The sequence below is a fragment of the Glossina fuscipes genome, unplaced genomic scaffold (genome assembly GCF_014805625.2).
Source record: "Glossina fuscipes isolate IAEA_lab_2018 unplaced genomic scaffold, Yale_Gfus_2 148, whole genome shotgun sequence".
In the NCBI taxonomy this organism is placed as follows: Eukaryota; Metazoa; Arthropoda; class Insecta; order Diptera; family Glossinidae; genus Glossina; species Glossina fuscipes.
The window spans coordinates 747190-768543 of NW_023998491.1; the positions used below are offsets into that span (position 1 = coordinate 747190).

Below are 21354 nucleotides of genomic sequence, written 5' to 3' on the forward strand. Positions count from 1 at the left end.
TATATACTGTGTGATGCTTCCTTTCTGGCATTGCAAAAGTCTTGACACATTGACTATAGCCCTCATCCCAAATGGGATGATATTTATAGCTGGGGATTGACTTATGTGGTTCCAGTTAGTCCGTCCCAAGAAAATTTGCAAAGTTGATGAAATAAAGTGACGGGTCTTTCGATATAATTTGGTCTTATGCTAGTTTCTTCTTTAAGTAAATTTCTCTCGTTAGTGTTCACAAAATTGCAAGCACGTACCAAATAATAAAGGGAGACGAGGTAAAACGAAGCATAAAAATCAGGGAAAAGAAAACCAGCACGCCAGGCGTGGCCACGCGGAATGTTACGACTCGTTTTATTAATCAGCTGGTAAGCTTCGCGGATTTACCAGGTTTATTTGCTCTGGAAAAGGATGTTATGTTCCTGCAGTGGTAGTGGCATTTGCCTAAATTGCAAGAAACCCCATCCATTTTGGCCCATTTATCAAGGAAGTTCTAGTGGGAACCCATAGTGTTGGACTACTCTGCTTTCTCCCTTAGTAACAGTCTAGGTATCTTCAATCTATCTAAGAGAATCCTATGGGAGCTGGACTAGTAGTCTCTGCCACTTAAATAGGATAATTCGTTGTCCATTGGGCCTGTTAAACCCTGATTACTTTATTCGCTGACTGCTGAAGCAGAATGAAAGAACGATCAATATTCGCGCTGACTTTTTATACGATTTCGCTGCTTTGGTCGATGTGAGTTAGTGTTACTGAGTTTGCTTTGTACTTAGAACTAACATGAGTGTAATCGAATTGAATCAATGCTTGCGTAGATAAACGATCTTAGTAAGATAGCTTATGTGTAGTGAGTGTATAAAACCCGTTTTGGCATAACTATAAGGCGCAGTACAGTCATAAATGTATATATTGAGAGAATCTGTGTGTGCATCTTAGGATAAGATTTGATAAATGCTTATATACGCAAGTGATTTAAAGTGAAAAGAAGCATTTGGCATAGCAGCGATGATTTATAAGTATATATATATATATATATATATTTATATATATATATATATATGTACAGCAAATAGTTTCAGATTAGAAATATACAGAGTGCAATAAGGAATAAAGTAAACTGTTTGGAGTGTATGTATATGCAGCAGAGCGTAAGATTTGAGAATCGCATATGCCTTAATGGTTTGAAGAGGAGAAGAAGAGGTTCGACACACGTACGAACTATTTGAAAAGGACATATCAACAGTTTTTGATATATGACTGCCATAAGTTAATTACTTAAAATGTCAACTAGTGGCTTACAAAGAAGATATTTACAGTGCATGGATGTGTGCGTGTAGTCTATTTAAGATTTAATATGTACATTTGCGAATAAATTTAATAGTCTATCAGTGAAGAAGATGCTGAAAAACGTATGTGCATGTGATACAGTAATGAATTCAGGAACAAAAACTTGAAGCGGATTAAACAGTGGTGGAGTTAGAAGGCAAGAAATGTATGTAATGAGGAGGATGGATTAAACGTTAGTAAAGTTGGAGAGCCGAGCGTAAACCATGATAAGGGTGGATTTCAAGATAGCGAACGGAATCTATGCGGATGGATTAACGGCAATAGGAAGAAGTGGTTTAATCATACTGAGGAATAATAATAATGATAGGTTATTGTATATGTAAAAGACGTGCATAGTATACTGCACACGATGACTTAAATAATGGTAAGGCAGCGACGAGTTGTTTGCAAACCAGATCGTAAAAAAGCAGTTGCTTCGTTATAATATCTACAAGGGTCACTACTACTACGATTCCTTTCTAACTACGAACTTTTCCGAGAAGCAAGATGTAAATGCGAATTCAATGCGCACTCTGCCTATATTCGCGTCTATCAGGGCTTATCCAAATCGTTTGTATACTTGTGTATCCACATAAAATCTTTTTGTTCATATATTTTTAACATTTCAGTTGCACACATGCAAAGACTGATGCAGACAAACGATGATTAACTTTTACGTTTTACTTTACATGCTTTAACATATAGCTGTAAAGATTTTTATTTTTGAAAAAACACGCATGACTTGTGCATTATTTTAAATCATTACTTCCATTGCATGATTCGCACAATGTGATATAACAATGTCTTTAATTTTTTCCTTTATATATATTATATTGGTTTGCAATTCATATCATTTTCATATTGTCTTATTTTAGTAGATATTAAATTATTTTAAATATATTATTAGGAGTCTCGCTTACTTTTCTACTCTGTGGATACTCAAGTAGATTGTGATATGAGGGATATGAGGGGGTCTTTTTTAACTGTTATGTTTTCATAGTAACGTTTCTAAACTATTCATTATACCTATCACCAAAGGACGAGGGGGTATATTCATTTCATCAAAACGTTGGCAACGCCCAGAAATAAAACTTCAGAGATCCCACAAAATGTGTTTATTGATGATAAGCATCAAATTCTGAATTGATTTAAGCATATCCCTTCTGTTCGTCTGTGATGATCAGCATCAAATTCTGAATTGAGTTAAGCACGTCCATCTGTCCGTCTGTTTTAAACATTCTCCTGCTCGCAAACACGAACCTATCGATTTCAAATTGGGCGGACACATTGGAAGTTCTTCGACGCAGATTGGTATTGAAAATGGGCCAAATTGATAGAATGACACTTTCACAACGCAGCGTAAACTGAGAACACCTCTGCTTTCCAAAAGGAATAAGAAATTGGTTTTTTACTCGGTACTCATAAACTATAGCAGATAGTATTCAAAAATTTGAATACACATCCTATGAGCGATGCTGTAATACCTGCACAAAAATGGAAAAAAATTGACCACACCTACCCAACACTATAGTGTATCAAAATTTAATTTTTTGTCTATATCTCTATAAGGAGCGGAAAACCTTCATAAAATATATAAATTCTTGGCCAGTTTCATATTTGCAACTACATGCAACTAAACATGTCCCCCTGCTCGTCTATCCATTTGTCTGTTTGTATTTGTGGTAAACAATTTCCCGTTGGTAAAAAGGAAGGTATCCCTTACAAATTTGCAAAAAAATTTGGGACAAGCCCGCAACGCCCACATGCCTGTGCGACAATAGAAAATAGAAGAAATCAACTGCACCCACTCCATATTATAGAGTTTGCAAATTTCGTTTTTTACTTCTTTTGTCATTGTTAGTATAGATGGGTGTAAAAGATTGGGTTCCGACCGAATTTAATTTTCCTTTCTGTCAACTATTGTCTTTTCTTAGCAATGTTTCCAAACTATTTTTTATACTCTTAAGACTACACATGAATTTATTTCGATAAATTATTTTCTACTTTCAGAGAGACGCATCATCTCACCAAAGACTCTTACATGTCGTAGCTGTCATAGATGTTAGGGGGGAAGACTGAAACAAGTAGTTGTGTAAATGAAAATGAAAATAAAACGCCCAAGCAAATAATAATCAAAGCATCGAATAGAAAAAAAGGTCTACCTTAAGGTAAAAGGCCTTAAAGTTTTGACAGAATAACTAACTTATGAGTTTCCCTGCTTTCCTGTTTCCCTGTTGACAAAATCGTGTGAACAGCAAACTAATTGCAAAAGTTTTTATGATAAATTATTTAAATAACGAAAGGAAAAGCAAACAAATTCATTGATAAAAGTAAAAAAGTCAGACTTCAAATAAAAAAGTTACTAAACATAGTCGGATAAATTTTTAATGCTCAGCCTTCTATTTGGCAAAAAGTATCTAACTACTATGGCGCTATACAAAAAGTGATATTATTTCGGATTAAATGCTTCGATGTGTATGTACATTTTAAACCGTGAGCTTTAATGAACAACGACGCTGGTAATCCTATGGCTGCTATCAGTAGTAATAGCACAATTACAACAACCGTTGCCAACAAACTCTATAGTATACGGAAGATTACTACCAATTCCAGTGCAGCAAAGGAAGATTATATTTTTAATCTGCCCAACGTTTGGGAAGGTTTCAGTAACGTTGCAGTCAGTAGAGATGTATACGAGATGCTGTTTAATAATACCCCTGCTAATAATAATACTCAAAATTCATCATTGCTGGATACTAGTATTATAAATGCCACCGAAATACCTTACGTACCATATGGTTTACGTCCGGAAACTTATATTGTCCCCATTTTGTTTGCTTTGATATTCATCATTGGCGTTCTGGGAAACGGTACACTAATTGTTGTCTTCCTAACAGTGCGGCAAATGCGTAACGTACCCAATACGTAAGTTAACTGAGAAATTTATATGAAATGAATTAAGGTAAAAGTTTCTTTATAAGTTTATGTAAATTGTTTTATTTAAATTTGAAAAACAAAATAAGTTAAAATTAAAATTGTTACATGTCTTGTCACCATTCATGTAGGGAAGGAGGGAACCGGATCCTGTTGAAGTTTATAAATTTTAGGTTCATTTTTTATAGCTTACACTGGTAGTATAGGGTATATTAAGTTTTTGCAGGCGTATGTAACACTTAGAAAGAATTAAGAAGGGCTCACCTTTTCTTATACCGATTGTCTTGATTGTCCGAAATTGATTTTGAATTGATCTAAGCCTGTTTGTTCGTCTATCCGTCTGATGTCTGTCCATGTAAATTTGTGTATTTTTGAAATTTAGTCCAATGCCGTGTTTTGATCCAACCACGAACGCTATTGAAATTAGTTCGGATCGGTCCACTTTTTCGACTACTCCATTGGGAGTAGTTGTATTGACAACGCCCTATTTTGTAAAATCATTATATGGAATAAAATTTCAATTTTCAAAATTTCACAATAAAAGGGGCTAAGTAACCGTATTTCGATATTTTAGATTGATGTGAAAACTTTGGACCTGCTAAAGCAATTTTTTGGGCTCCGCCTTATATAAGAAAAACCGAAATGCTGCATGATGAAAAGGAGGTCATAATAGTAATTCAAGATAAAAAATTAACTGTACCAAATTTGGATAATCCTGCCCTAACAAGAATCTTCCTTTGTAGGGCAGAGCAGCCCAAGTTTTACTATGCGATGATGCAAATTGACCGATAATTTCATACAAACATAAGAATTTTCATAGACAATATCGTGTAGCCTATTAGTGGACGTCCCTGTCCGGCTATAATGTTCTTAATTGTTTTCGTTTAAATTTATTCTATTTTTTTTAAAAAAAATTCAAATATGCTTTATTTATATTTTAAATGAATTTTCCAAATTTATTTATTTTGATGGAAACGTAAAAATCGCATCGGGAAGCAATGCTTGTAATATGTTCACAAGAAAGCTTATATTTAACAGAAGTTCTATGCCTTACGTAAACTTGAACTGATCTACGATAGTTGATTTTCGAATTGTTGTTTGGATAACGGTTTCAATAAGTATGATATGAATATAGCTATGAAAATTATCTAAGAATCTTAACAAGGGCATGGTTTTTCTTCTTGAAAAACTAAGAGAACTCAACATAATTCCTTATAGTAATAAGTAGTAGTTATACTATACCGTTACATATACTATGGAAAGAAGAACAATTTCTGTGACTTTGCTTTTTTTTTAATTGAGATCTAAACAAGTAGTAAACAAACTTAATTGAATAACTCACAAATACGGTCTGATAGGTATTTCATCTGTGATGGGAGAAAAGTTCTTGAAACTATGCTTTTTAACAATCAGAGAAAATATAGAGGAAATGTAATGGCCCACAAGCACTAAGAAGTAGGTTTAGTTAGATGCTTTATGACATTTTCGACTTAAGAATAATGAATACATCAATTTTGTACCGAGAGTAATGTCTTAAGAAAAAATAAAAACAAGAAAATTGTTTTTATTGCGTGAAGTAATTGCTAGCGAACGTTGTAACAATGGAAGAGAAAATACACATCAAACAGGGGAATTGTTCCTCTGAAAAGATTAAGGAAAACGTGAAGCAAATCTAAAGAAATTCTTTGCGCAAAATATAGATCGAACTATGCTTACAACAAACATATTAGTAGTAATAAATGTGCATTTTGTTTTATACGTGTTTGATTGTGCGTCAAAATCAGTATCATTCATGAACAGAAAATCTAAATGCGAACGAATACTTATACACATCATCCAAGGATGAGGGGTTTATTCATTTCGTCAAAATGTTCGCAACGCCCATTATCAAATTCTGAATTGAATTAAGCATGTCCGTCTATCTGTCTGTCTGTCTGTCCATTTGTTTTAAACATTCTCCTGGCCGCAAAAATGAAGCTATCGACTTCCAATTTGGCAGAAACATTGGATGTTCTTGTACGCAGATTGATATTAAAAATGGGCCTTCTTGGCGGAAGGACACGCCCACCACATCGCGTAAGCTGAGAACACTTGTATTTTTGAAATGGAATAAAAAAATTCGTTTTTGTGCATTATTATAGCAGATATATATGGAGAAATTTGAATACACCTCCTATGAGCGATGTTGTAATACCTGTACAAAAATGGAAAAAATTGACCACGCCTACCCAGTAATATAGTGTATCAAAATGTAATTTTTTTTTTTCAATGCCTCTGTAAGTCACGGAAACAAACTTCAGAATCCCTTGAAGTGTATAAATCCTTGGCCATGTTCATCTGTCTGTCTGCGCAATTGTGTAATATTTATGGTAAACGTTCCACCGTTAACGAAAATGAAGCTATCGCCTACGAATTTGCAAAAGAAATTTAAGTGAAGTAAAGTTTTATTTCAAGGACACGACTACGGCGCCCACGCATCCATACAACAACATCAACCGATCCCCTTTATATAATAGAGCAAGAAAATGTAGTTCTTTGACTTTTTTGTGTCTTCTTAGGATAACGGTGACAGGTATAAAAAATTCGGTCATGACCGAATATAATCTTCTTATTTGTTGTTAAGTTGTATTGTTTTATGATATTTAGACGAATAACATCGAAAAATACAATAAATTCTTGTAAGAAAAATCAATCAATGAAGGTAAACGTAGTAAATATTATAAAAAAAAACCACTTGTTGTGGACTATTTATCAGCTGCACTTTTGTAAACCTTTTGAAAATATACATACATTGTGAGGAGCCTAAGTCGTCCCTCGTTTTGGCCTCACAAGGCCAACTTTCGCACTTGAGATGAGAGTTCTAGGCTAAGTTAGGTTAACTTACTTAGGATTAAGTAAACTACTACACGGACGACGGGAGATAAGGGAACCCCATGGTGCTTCGGCCCGGATTGGTTCAAAGCAATGCAAAATTTTTTAGACTTTTTAGTGATCTTCTGACTTTCTATTGTTAATCGATTGTGCCAAGTCCGATATTGGCGATTATGGCAATTCCAAGGGTGTGAAATGTGAAATGACACACTTTGGTAGAAATTTGAATTCCAGTAGGTCTGGTAGTAAATTGAAAAGTTTTAATTGCTATCTCAAATATGCTCACTTATGTGTTTGCTCTACTATTATTTATCTCTCTCCCTCTCTTTCTCTCTCTCTCTCTCTCTCTCTCTCTCTCTCTCTCTCCCTACAGTTATATATTTTCTCTGGCATTAGCTGATCTCTTAGTTATTGTCACCACGGTACCATTAACTTCAACAGTTTATACTGTGGAATCTTGGCCTTGGGGTAGTTTTTTGTGCACATTATCGGAATTCTTTAAAGATGTCTCAATCGGCGTATCAGTATTCACATTGACAGCTTTATCCGGGGATCGTTATTTTGCTATAGTTGATCCTTTTAGGAAATTCCACGCCCATGGTATGTATTATGTAGCAAAAGCTTTAAATCATTATGTAAAACGATGCCATCCCGTTTTCATATAACTGTTAAATAAATCGATTTTGTCGAACGCCAATAACCATTGCAAAAACGTGAATCTTAATATCATTCGTCACATAAGGATGTAGTAAAGGAGCTACGCGTATTACAATTGCTATAGCAATATCGATATGGATTTTGGCTATTATCTGTGGCTTACCTGCTCTAATTACTACACATATTAAGGTATGTAACGTATATGCGAATAAATAAATGGAAAACATTATCTGCTGTCTCTCTCTCTCTCTCTCTCTCTTACAGTCCTTCTACATCAATAGCAACAAATCCTTCTCGACATGTTATCCGTTTCCTGAAGAGTGGGGCCAAGATTATGCTAAAACAATGATTTTATTACGTTTTCTAGTTTACTATGCCGTACCGCTCATTATAATTAGTGTTTTTTATGTGCTCATAGCACGTCATCTTATGTTTACCGCTCATGTGCCGGGTGAAATGCAAGGTGCTGTCAGACAGGTAAAATGAATATTCGATATTAAAATTTTTGTTCAAAAAACTAATCATTATTATTGCTAAGATACGTGCGAGACGTAAAGTGGCATTAACTGTCTTAGCATTTGTAGTGATATTTGGCGTTTGTTTTCTGCCAATACATGTTTCCATGTTATGGTTTTATTATTGGTAAGTGTTCTCTATGGCACTCATTCAGTCGTATCGCGCACATTGTGCGACACATTATTATAATAATTTTCAAAACAATATGAGTGAAAAGTCTCAGGACAATTACGAAAACATAAATTTATTTATATCCATCGTCAACAGGCAGCGTACCCGTCGTATAAACCAAGACAACATCTGGATATGTCCATATGTTCGTGTTTGTCTCTTGTTGGTATTAAATATATTCCGCAATTTAGCAAAAACATTTCAATTTTTTGCAAGAAGTCATGGGAGATCCCCGTACAGTGCAATATAGACTGCGCAGATCTCTGCTTTCAAATGTCAAAAATTTAGACTTTCTTTCTCATCACTTGGAGACTCCAATAGACACAACAATAATAAATTTTTGCTCTGTATGTAACACGCTGGAGCGCTTAAGATAGACTCACTCACCGAGCGATTCAGAATCATTTTCTGAATTGATATATGCCCGCCTTCCCGTCTGTTCTTCCGATATCTGCCCGTGCAAATTTTTGTTCAAGCACGTCGCAATTGTTAAGATATTTGAGATATCGGTACACTGACATATTTTGAGCCAAGAATAAACCCTATTGAAAATAGTCCGAATCGTCCACTCTCGCCTTATAACGCCTTATTCGGAAAACGCTTATATGGAAAAAATTGAAATTTTCAAAACTTCTCGACGACAGTGGCTAAGTAGTAGTATTTTGACATTTTAAATTGGTATGAAAACTTCGGATCGGCTAAGGCAATTTTTTAAATCTCCTCACTTACAATGAAACTCATAAACGAAAAATCAGATCATAACAATACAATAATTTAAGATATAAAAATTAACTGAACCAATAGTGGACCATCTCGGCCTATTTTTTGAAGCCTATCTTATATATAAATTTTAATGAAAATTGATCCTTTGTAGGACAGAAAAGTTGAAATTTATATGTTAGAGTGAAAGTTGATCCTTAATAGTAATTTGATATAAAAATTAAATTTGCGACCTATTTTTAGATCCTACCCTATATAAGGATTAGCAAAAAGAATTTTTTTTTTTTAGGATAGAAAAGTCTAAGCTTTATAATGTTTATAATGTTACTATGAAAATTGACCGACCCATTATAGTAATTTCGTATAACTATGCTGAATTTTGATCAGGTATGTCAATTTTCCAACCTTTTCGACACATCCATTTTTACGAAAGGTAAGCCTTTTTCTGCAAAGAAGTCTAATTTTTAATGTACGGCTCCATACTATAATTTTATATATCATAATATATAATTTTTGTATTTCACGGCAAAAAAAAAATTGTCATACAATGCAGTGTAGGGCATTTAATAGTCGGCCTAGCCCAACTAAAATATTTTCATTTATTTTTTGATTAAGGGGAAATTAAAAATAAAAATTCTACAATTTCTAGGCGATAAGTTAGAAGAGAATTGAAAATGTCTGCATCCATGGGCCGATGTGACTTTTGAAAGCAATCCAACTGCAGTAGAAAAGAAAAATGTAGTATTTGTTCTTTTAAAAAAATCGTTCTGGACGGACTGGGGGACAATCCAAATCTACTAAGCACAACCAGGAACATTCATTCTTTAGGGCATCTACCAATAATAATTATTCTGTGCACTTGAAATGTATGGCAAATGTGTGGGTTTGTGTATCACGTTTAATGGCAAGTCCGAGGACTTTTCAGCTCATTTCTCGTCAACTAGCCATCTATAATGGTTTCTATTTCTATTTTTGCAGGCCGACAGCTCAACGAGACTACAATACATTTTGGCATGTTTTACGTATAATGGGTTTCTGTTTATCTTTCGCCAACAGTTGCGCTAATCCGGTGGCTTTATATTTGGTTAGCGGAGCATTTCGTAAACATTTTAATAGGTATTTGTTTATTCACTATCAAACAACAACAACAACGACATCACGTATGCGTTAATCTTAAATGAAAATAAATAAAAAGAAAAACAGACGAACAAATTGCCTTTTAAATGGAATGCATGCCGCTTTCGTGCAAAGAAACATTTTTCGTGTAATAAAATAAAAGGAATTGTTAAGAAACATTTCTCCCACTACTCCCTCTCTCCCTCTCTTTCACTACTTTTCTCCACTTCCCCCCCCCCCCCTCTCTCTCTCTCCCTCACTCTCTCTCTGCTTCTTATTTTTATTTCTACTGTTTTTATATTTAGATACTTGTGCTGTCAGGACAATTGCTCTCGAAATATCGTACACAAGGATAACACCATGTGCATGCATCGCAATACAACGCTAACGAGTACAACATCCAAAAGATACTATCATTCAAGTTTGTCGCGTTTATCGCGCAGCACTATTAGAAGGTAAGGTTGATTATTATTATTATGATTGCAGTTCTTTTTGTTTTTTGCTGTCAGACAAACTCGTTGTAGCTTGCGCTTAACATTATGTGTCATTCCATTTGATTACATTTTTCTAGTCGCCTTCAGGAAACGGCTATAACAACGGTACCTAATGGTAATCATAATCATAGTGGCGGCAACGGTGTAATTAACGCAAAAAATGTTCAAGGGGACATGATTGATGTGGCTTTGACAAGTGCTCGCTGCCAGCAACATCAGCATCAGCATGAATTCATGTGAGATTTTTATGAAGAGCTATTAGATAACAAAAATGTGTTCGAAGTAACTGAATACACCGCGCCGCCGTACACCATAATAAATCTATAAAGATGAACCAGCAGCCGATTGGACATTAATCAACATTAAAATATAATGAACAAAAAAAAAAAAAAAAAAACAAAGAGAAGAAAATTTACATTTGAAATGTTATCGTATTATTAGCATCTACGAAAGTTGACAGAAAGCATCAACCACACTTGAAACTAGTTAAAGGTATAAAAGTATAATTAAGCATAGAGCCGATAGCCTGTGTTGCTAGTGCTCAATGTCTTTTTTTTAGTCTAAGAATTCATTTCATTAGTCTAAAATTAAAAATAATAATAATAATAATTAAGCATATAAGTGAAAATTAAAAACAGGATAAGGGATAATGGTATTTGTCCTTTCTAAAGCTTATAAGACATTTCGCTTAAGTACAATTATTTTTTCTAGAAACTGCAGAAGGAGAAACGTGCATTCAATTTGTCAAAATATTTGCCAAATTCAGAAGGAAGCTTTGAAGATCTTCCAATATATATAAATATTCAACTGAATGTCGACCTGCCAGTCTTTACTCACTTTACGCTCATTATCGTGCTCTATGCCACTTGGGAGAGGTTTTATTATAACGATCGATTCTGTTCGTCTGCCTCTCTTTCTGTCTGTTTATCCGACATCTTGAACACATATATTTGTATTTAACGTAACCCAGAAGGGAGCTTTGAAGATCTTCCAAGGATATATATATACTCTTGATAAATATTAAACTGAATGTCGGCCTGCCAGTCTTTACTCACTTTATACTCATTATCTACACTTGGTAGAAGTACTTAAACAGGATCTGCCTTTTGTTATAACGAACGATTCTGCCCGTCTGCCGCTCGCTCTCTCTATTTATCTAAGATCTTGACCATATATTAACCTATCACTTAGCTTAATTCGTCTTGAAAATGATCCATCTTTATAAGTAGTAGACTTGAATAATTTTGAAAGAGTCATTGGATATAGTAATACTATATTAGCATACTAAATTGATATGAGAAATTTAAACCTAATGGGCGATTTTTGTGAACGAAACGCAATGTCGTAATACTTGCCACAAATACAACCCTGCAGTAGATGAGTTTGTTAATTTCACTCGTTTAGCGAAGAATAGGACGGATGGAAAACGAGAAAACTGAACGAAAGGAAAGAGCTTTGAACGACTGTGCTAAGAAAAAATTTCGAGAAGGATTCCTAAAATTCCTAAAAGTTTGTTAGTGATGATTAAGAGAAGTAATATTTAATCAAGGACTTGAAAAAAATAAATAAAAGGAAAAGTAGTTTTTAAAATTATTGTTAATTAATTTAAAAAGAGGAAGAAAAATAATTAAATTGTAAAAAGTGTGCAATAAAGTTAGCTCGGTGCTCGCATTGCAAATCATGGGCCGAAGAAGACCATAGGTAAGGTAAGTTAGAAATTGGCTTAGGGCTATAGAATGGAACCGCCCGTTCGGTAAGTAGGTAGGTCCATTTATGCCTATAAGGGTAAAGCAAGTGTATTTATTTTAGATGTAACCGTCTGAAACTAGATAGCTCAGCAATGGCACGTGCTCCCGTTTCTACAAACCCCGATCCTCTTCAAGTGGCACTTGAGAGTGTCCCAAAAAAATAATAAAGTCCATCGATAATTACTCAGATAGACAGAGAGGGCTATTATAGACGCTTACCCGTTACACCAATTTTAGAAAAACTATATATATCTTCACGACGCAAAAAGGTCTAAACTTCGATATTCTATAATTAAAATTAGCGTACATTAGTTGAATGTACACAAATAAATTTCAAGCACGTATACTGACTTTTTGGGCTCTACTCTACATAGATCTTTATATAGTTAAAAAAGTTTAAATTTTAATACTTGACGGTTAAAATAGATGAAGACTAATAAAATCTTTGGAAAGGAAATCAAATTTGCCTCAACTTGAATTATGTTAGTTCAAGTTTTGGGCTCCTGCTTCCAGTTAAAGTCTTCAACGAAAGGAATGCATGGTCTCATGTAAGGATCGGAGTATTATATTTGGCGAAGTGTTGTAAGGTGTTTAGTAGCGATGCCTGATCGACCCTAACATTTTTACTAGTATCTATTCCGCCTGAGTTGCCGAAGGCGAGGAAACTCAACTAGCAACTCAATGGTCGTGGGTTCGAATCTCAAGTGCGGTAGAGTTTTTTATAAAAGGCGACAGCCTTAGATGCTAGCGCTTTAAAAGTTTAGTCTTAGAATTTATTTCTCTGGCAAAATTAACAATAATAATAATATTATTATTATATATAATAAATTCTTAGACTAAAAAAAAAAGACATTGAGCACTAGCAACACAGGCTATCGTCTCAACAATAATAATAATAATACTAGTATCTAAAGTAAGATAAACGTTGTCCACAGCCGAATATTATGCTTTTTTCATAAGTTTTTAATATCCCATATAGCCACCTCTAAAATAGTCCCTAGCTAAGATGTTAAGGTAAATAAGATCACTTTTTTAAAATAAATAGTCTGAGGTTTGCTGTTAGTTGGCCAATCTAAAGCACTTTAACCAAATGAACTTGAAAGCGAGTCCAGAAAAGAAATAAAACCTTATAATTTATTGCAGATATTATGGCAGATATTGGGCTAACACTTTGTCTAACTTTGTTGATTGCAAAAAGAAAATGAATGGGGTCTGATTAGAAACTCGTCCATATTGGACATTGAAGCTCGGCAGAAGATATTACAGTAATCTAATAATTGGCTTTGGCTGGTTATAATATTCTTATCCGTTTTATTTTTTTCTTGTTTTCAGGATAAAGATGATGAGTGTAGAAAGGATTCGGTCACATCTAAATATAATTTTCGTATTTGTTTAATTTCAATACAATTTCGTAGACAATGGATAATATTTATTGTACAAGAATATATATGTAAGAACATGTTTTACAGATCTCCAAATATATTTAAGTAAAGCTTGAAGAGAACAATACGAGTACAAGAAGGAATAATGTTTTCTGTACCTTTTCTTAAACTTGAAATTATTTTAAGTGAGGCTAACCTTATGGCTTAAGATTAATTGTCTACTATTTGTCTACTAAATGTCTTCTAGTTGTTATTTATGTCCACTTAATGTTATTTTTCAATAAAAAATGTCGTACGTATTTAAACTGATTAGAAAATTTCCTTTACCTATTACTTTGCGAATGTGGATTAAGAGGAACGCGAAAGTAATTAACGCCATAGGAATTTCTCAGCTAAATTGGAAAATCGCTTACACTTTATTTACTTTTTCATAAATAAAAAAAAGTGGGTAAAGTGTTTTCATCTAAAAATAACACACTAAATGTTACTGTTACAGGTTACTCTACTGTTGCCTGAGAGTTCGTAAGAAAATCTCTGACCAAACAAACAAGTTGTGATTGTGGACACAGACATCACTTTGCAGCTTAGGGGAATTATATTCCACTTAATATAAACAAATGAATTTCGTTTAACAGAAAACGTTTTAATAAACATTACAAGAGACAATAAATGTTGCAATAACTTTTAATATAATATATCAACAAGAGCTCTCAGAATGCTCTTTATATTAACCATGTATGTAAATATAGACGTGTGTAATCTGAAAACAGATGGGTGTTGTTTTATGTATATATATATATATATATATGATCAGATATTGATTGAGTGTGTAGCACGTAAGTGCAGTAAGTTTATGTAAACATGCATAAGGTATTTAAAGCGAATAATTCCCAGCCTAGTTTAGCAACGAATAAACTTTTACGAATACCAAGAGAAACGCAACTAATGTATTGAATAATAATGGCTATCATTAAGTTGATAGTGGTAATGATTTTTAATATTCAACCAAGCACAGCCCACCTGTACAGCCATCTGCGCCCGTCGACAACTTATATTGTCCGGCATTCATTTAAAAGTGCCCCTTGATAGATACCGCATACGAAAGAAATCATTCATAAGCAAAAGTATTCAGTCAACCGTGTAAAAGCAGTAAAGCGAGTAAATTTTTTTTTTTTTTTTTTTTGTATATTTATTATACCTTAACTTAACTTAAACGTTACTCTATGTTATCTATGCTTATTATTCTGTTTAATTTCAAATGTTAACATGCGTCCTCTTATGTCTTTTCTTCTTCTATTCTCAATTTTTTTCAAAAAAAAAAAAAAAATAGAATTAAAGTCAAAGTATTAAATCTTTACAGTGCAATAAAATCAGTACAACAACAACTAGCAATCTTGTTCGTTTTTATAAGCATATATATAAGCATGTATATATGATGTGCATGTGCCATATACAATGACTACTGCAGCGATGTTCGGGAGGATACATGATTACAAAGAAATACATGACTGCTGGCATGGAGATGGGAAACACGTAGAGAAACACGTATATCGTCCTCGCATACAGTTTAAGAAAACTTATTGTATTTTATCTTAAAACAGAGTTTAAGGTCACTGGGTGAACTATGAACACATTCTATATCTATTTTTCTTTTTAATAAGACCATGCTTGCGAAGCTTATTGTGGATAACGAAATATTGCAAAAAAATATTTGAAAAAAAATGTCATAAATTTTATGATGTAAGTGCTATTGTTGTTAATCCTAAGACGAAAATAAAAATAAATTAGATAGAGTAGAAGGGAGTATGAGGTTGACCAGGCATTTTTTTTTTTTTTTCTTCAAAAGCATTCGAATAACGGATATAAGGGGAAAATATTCTTCTGAAAAGCATTTACTCAAAGGATTCCCTGAATGATTGCATGATGAGCGATGAATGTAGACATTTTTCCAATGGCTTTAACAAGGATGGAAGCATTTCTGTCAACAATATTCCTATATGTATCCGAATAAATATCCGTATGCTACATCACTCTACGAACAGACCGACGAATGTTTGCCAATCTGCGCATGCAGCAGTGCTCAGCGTAGATTTCATTTTTAAGTTAAAAGCAAACCTTCGAAAAGTCATAATATTCTATTCTATGCTCCCTCATACATCTACTTACCTGTCCTCATCAATCATTCCTAATGTCACTCTCTAAGGCTAAAAATAATAGAAGATTTGGTGAAATAGTGCATCAAAAGAACTAAAGCATCGCAAATTCTTAGACAAAGTTATCGATAACGTATGTCGATCTACATCGACTTATCCAAATCTTACATCTTATACTTAACTCGCTAAACTTAAGTGACGCTTTTAGCAAACCTTTTATAGATAGACAGGTGATCCTTCCATCCAAGCCAGCCAAGCCATGTCGCATCGATCTGAACAAGTGGTAATCAGCACGCGTCATGTCTGGTGAGCACGCTTGTGTGCAGCAGAACTTCATATTCGAGCTGCAACAGCTTACCCTTGACTACACTTACAACATGAGGCCCAGCGTTGTCATACGGTAAGATGACTTTGTGTCTATTAAACGCTATTACCAGTCTTCTCTGCACACACACATATCGTTTAATTTATTCAATTGACGTCGGTAGACATGTGCAGTAACAATTTCATTCGATTTTAGTAGCTCGTAGTATCCTAAAGCTTCCTGATGCCACCATGCATGCTTATGGCCATGAATATTCAGCTTCGGTGTCGATATAGATGGCTCTCCTGGTCTAACCCATGACATTTTTCTAAGTCCACTTTTCATCACCAGTCGTAATACGTCGTAGAAAGCAGTTGTTTTCTTGCCTGGCAAGCATAGAGACCGCAATGCAATGCCATTTTCAGTCAATTCGTGTGGTAGGCATTTTCTCTCCTTTTGGATCTTTCTTTTGGCATGTAAACGTCTAGAAACAGTTAATTCATTAGCCGCTAAGCTGTTCGAAAACTCTTTGAGAGTTTGAATTGGCTTTTGCTCTAATAAGTCTTGCAAGTCATTATCCTCGAAATTTTTTTTGTCGTCCAGTAGGACTGTCTATGCCATTGACATCGGAATCATCACTTTTAAACCACTGGAACCAAAACCAATAATTGGGATATGATGCAGAAGCATCGCCATAAGCTTCTAAAAGTGCATCATGGGCTTGGATAGCCCATGATTGATTTCTTCAAATCAAACAACAAAAGTAATGAATGTTTGATAATGAAATTTCGAGGGGTCCGTAATTAGCGTCTGCAAAACTGTTACTTTAGGTAGAGGAAGATCAAAATTATCGTACACTGGTAGGCGCATTACTTTATCATTGTTATCTGTAGTAGTCGCTGATCAAAATTAATGCAAGCATCTAATACATTACGAAATGTTCGTATGATACGATAACAAGAGTAAGAATAATAAATAAGAAGGAGAGAAAATTTCTCTTTCCCACTTTGGGGATATAAGTACCATCCAGGAGAATATAACTTCCTTGCATATTCACACTCTAGGAAAAAATCAGTGGTAATAACATATGACGATATTCATCACAGCAAAATGCGAACATATTAATTGTGCCGCCTTCCTTTCCAATACTGAAAAACATTCTGACGAACGCAAAAAAATTCACATACAAAACTGAATTATACGTACGTCTGATCTATGTTCGAGTCTGCTGACTAAACACCCACCAATCAGTAAATGATGAGACTGCCGTTCTATTGTGTTTAGTTTCTCGTAAAAATAAATCACACCATCACTTGAATGAAGTAACCTTCCAATAATATTCTGAAGTGAACTCTTATGTTCAATCTTATGTACAAAACAAATTCGAAGAAAAGCGAAAAAACTCGAATGATGTTGCAAAACGATGACTCAAAATCATGCACACTGAATTTCAAACTAAACCAGTTTCGAAGTTACTAGAAGTTATTGACGGTAAACGTAATCAGCAGCAGGCTGACCAAAAAATTACTTCTTTTTTTTTATTTTGTTTTGCTTTATGCGAACTGAATTAAAAATAAAAAACAAAAACACGCGAACAAAACGAAAGCAGGTGAATATGTACCAATCAAGTTTTGCGAGACATGCATATATATGAATGCAACAATTTAAAAAAAAAAAAAAAAAAAAAAAAATTGAAATTCAAAAAATCGTAAATATATTAATATATATTGTAACAATTTTTCTCAATAACTGCCTTTTTTGCAAGTAAAGTAATGATCAGATTGAACGAAAGAACAAAAGCACAAAAAACGAAACTTCACTATAGAGGACGACAAATATTTCCAAAGAACTGCGCGACATTTTTCCAACATACCAACGCAGACATAACAACAACGTATCCATCCACAAGTATACATAATAATATACAAAGGCTGGTTACCTTCTCATCGCATTATTGCTGACTGTAGAGCGATTTAGCTTGTTTTTGTGAAGAAGCCGTACTACGTCTTATAAACAAAGTTTGAAACCAATCGCAATAGGTGAGCAAAAGAAATTAATTAAATTGATTTTGTTGTAGCCGAGAATTTAAAAAGTTTTCAGAGTCGGTTCAGATCAACTTTTCCAATTGAAATTTTCAATTAAATGCAGTTTAAAATACAGTTTAAATTCTCCAACTTTTTGGTAAACCACAGAGCAGAGATCTTTCGTTTGTATCAACCACGTTCGTAGTATGCATGGTGCCTGAGAGTGTAAGACGTAAAGGAATAAGAGAAAAACAGCAGCTTAAGCTATTGTTTAGTGCAGCCACATGCCCTGCAACCGCAATGCTATTAACAATGACAGTAATGTGGATGTCGATGATGATAATGATGTACATATGCCATTAACTTTTAACTTAGAAGCATAATAATGACGCCATCACATACACATGCGTGCACATACACCCAAAAGAGTTTATATTTTAATCCAGGCAAGAGTCTCGACTAGCAACTCAATGGTCGTGGGTTCAAATCTCAATTGCGGTAGAGTTCTTAATAAAGCCGAAAGCCTTAGATGCTAGTGCTTTAAGACGTTAGTCTTAGAATTTATTCTCTGGCTAAGTTTATAATAATAATAATAATAATATAATTTACTCCCAACTTTGATAATTCTCTTAGCTAAGAAACCGAGGGAAATAGAAAACAGAAGCTGGTCCACATTTTGGAACGCAATGTACCTGAATACCCTTCATTTGGCTCGATTCCAAAATAAGGAACAACTTCTAACAATCCAAACACAAAAGTGTCTCTTACAACGGGAGATCAATGGGCAGGCTACAGTGAAGAATAAGCCCAGAGACAGGTTCCCGATCGGTTAGTTAGAGTTTCGTCCGTCTGGTATTCGGTAAGGGGCAAGTACGTTCAAATTGTTTGATGTAACCGTCCTAGGAGTGACCGTGAGGAATTTATAGACCCTTTCCCACATCTCCCGAACTAGCTAGCTCAGCTGTTTCAAGTGTGCCTCCATTCCTCTTCAAGTGGCACCGCAAGATTGCCCTAAACCTTTGGCAGACAGCAGCTTTACCCTTTAGAGGACTGACAAGACAAAATGAGGTAAATTAATATTTGAATTTAAATGTTATACAATAAGAGATTTCCAAACGCATTTGATCCATTTTCACTTTTAAGAGGTAACCTTCTTGTACTTTCATCCCAATTGTCATCAGCAGTGGTTTTCGCAACTCGATTTCGGAAAGTCGATAAAGCCGTCAACTCTGAGCGTTGCAAAAGACATAAACGAATTGATACATACAACCCTGCGCGACAGGAAAATAATTATACGGACCGTCGGAAACTCCCTCGAATAATTTAATTTGAATTTGCGAACAAGGATTGAAGAAAGAATTTCGCATTTAAACCGGATATGAATAAATAAATGCACAAATAAAGAACTTCCTGACATCTGTTGACAATGAACACTTTTTACCCTCAACTACCGTAATTATATGTTTATATGTTATATATTCATGTAGCACTCGACATTATTTTAATTTTACTTACTTGGAGAAAGAAGAGCTCAATATATTTTATGGTTTGTAAAAATCATCTGCAGACTTTTATCATTTTGCTTACACTTGTGGTTAAGCGATTTCTTTGTTCTTTGTCGTATAACGGCAAGCGATTAGGATGGATTCTCTGTTAAGAATCATCACAAGGAGTATCGTAAGATATATTTTTGCAAACAACAGAAACACTTGGCAAATTGTGTAAATTATTCTTTTCTTAACAAATACCTTTAGCCTGCTCCTAGGCATTTGTCTACATTTGCAAAAAAAAAAAAAAAAAAAAAACATTGTTTTAAAATGACTCAAATGTCCATTGTCCAGAGTCATTGTTCATTGGAAAATGTAATGACCAACAAACCCAATGTTTTTGCTTTTTTGAGTAGATATGTTTGCAATTTATATTACATATGTATATTATCTTGTATTTATATATATATGTGTATATATATTTGTATAATTGGGAGCTTGTCTACTGGCCGATTTGTTTTTGTCAAGTCTGAAGCTGACATCGTAACTTTTCTAACCGCGGGAATTTTTTATATAGAGAGGCGGACGAACAAACTTACGGAATGGGTTTTTAAGGGCCTCCTCTGGATGTTGTAAACCTTTCGATTGCAAAGATCGCAGCGGCTATGAACATATCCTTTGAATGTTATTGTATTAAATATTCTGATGAATACCAAAAATTATTGCAAGTTCACGTTCACGTGGTCTTGTCTTAATGGCTGTAAAAAACGAGAGAAAAATTTCAGTTTGATGGTGTGATCCTCGATTGGTTGTAAAGCGGTGAGAATGTCAGCTTTATAATAGACAAGGAATTGCTAACTAGTTCCTCGATCGAAGTTCCATCATTTTTACTCAAAAAGTGAGCGTAAATTTAGTAAGTTTGTCTTACTTAATGCGTAACTCTTTTTGTTCACACTTTGGCATTGCTTTTATACCCATCACCGAAGGATGAGGGATATAGTCATTTTCTCAAAACGTTTGCAAAGCCCAGAAATCAGCATCAAAGTTTAAAGCAATTTAAATACCTTTGTCTGCCCGTCCGTATGTCTGTCCATCTATCTGTCCATATTAAATCTGTTGTAAACGTTCTCCTGGCCGGAAGAACGAAACTATTTACCTTAAATTTAACATTGGAAGTTCTTGCTCGCAGGTTGGTATTGAAAATGGGACAAATCGGTTGGAAGAAACGCCCACTGCGTCGTGTAAATTGAGAATATCTCTGTTTTTTAAAAAGAATAAACAATTGACTTCTTTCTCATTAAGTAAATTTACAAAAATTTGAAAGAGTATTCGTTGGGCGATACTGCGGTAGCTACACAAAATTGTCCACGCCTACTCACTATAGTGTATCAATATATAATTTTTTTTGCACAACCCTTATAAGGTGCAGAAACAAGCTTCAAAACTCCATGAAGCATACA

At 34.3% G+C, this 21354-nt stretch overlaps 1 protein-coding gene across 3 annotated transcripts; it reads left to right on the top strand.

Annotated features, from left to right (window-relative positions):
- Nucleotides 1-3705: 3705 nt before the first annotated feature.
- LOC119641388 (neuropeptide CCHamide-1 receptor) lies at nucleotides 3706-11349 on the top strand. Of its 3 annotated transcripts, none has more exons than XM_038040005.1 (8): nucleotides 3706-4242; nucleotides 7496-7722; nucleotides 7865-7968; nucleotides 8044-8256; nucleotides 8318-8421; nucleotides 10165-10302; nucleotides 10608-10757; nucleotides 10874-11349. In XM_038040005.1, the coding sequence occupies exons 1-8, from the start codon at nucleotides 3821-3823 to the stop codon at nucleotides 11034-11036; spliced, it is 1521 nt and encodes a 506-aa protein (XP_037895933.1). In that variant the 5' UTR covers nucleotides 3706-3820; the 3' UTR covers nucleotides 11037-11349. The 3 variants fall into 3 exon arrangements, 2 of the variants coding, with proteins under 2 accessions (XP_037895933.1, XP_037895934.1); XM_038040006.1 differs by having other exon boundaries at nucleotides 10812-10991; XR_005247824.1 differs by lacking the exon at nucleotides 10874-11349 and having other exon boundaries at nucleotides 10165-10450; nucleotides 10608-10696.
- The last annotated feature ends 10005 nt before the right edge of the window (nucleotides 11350-21354 follow it).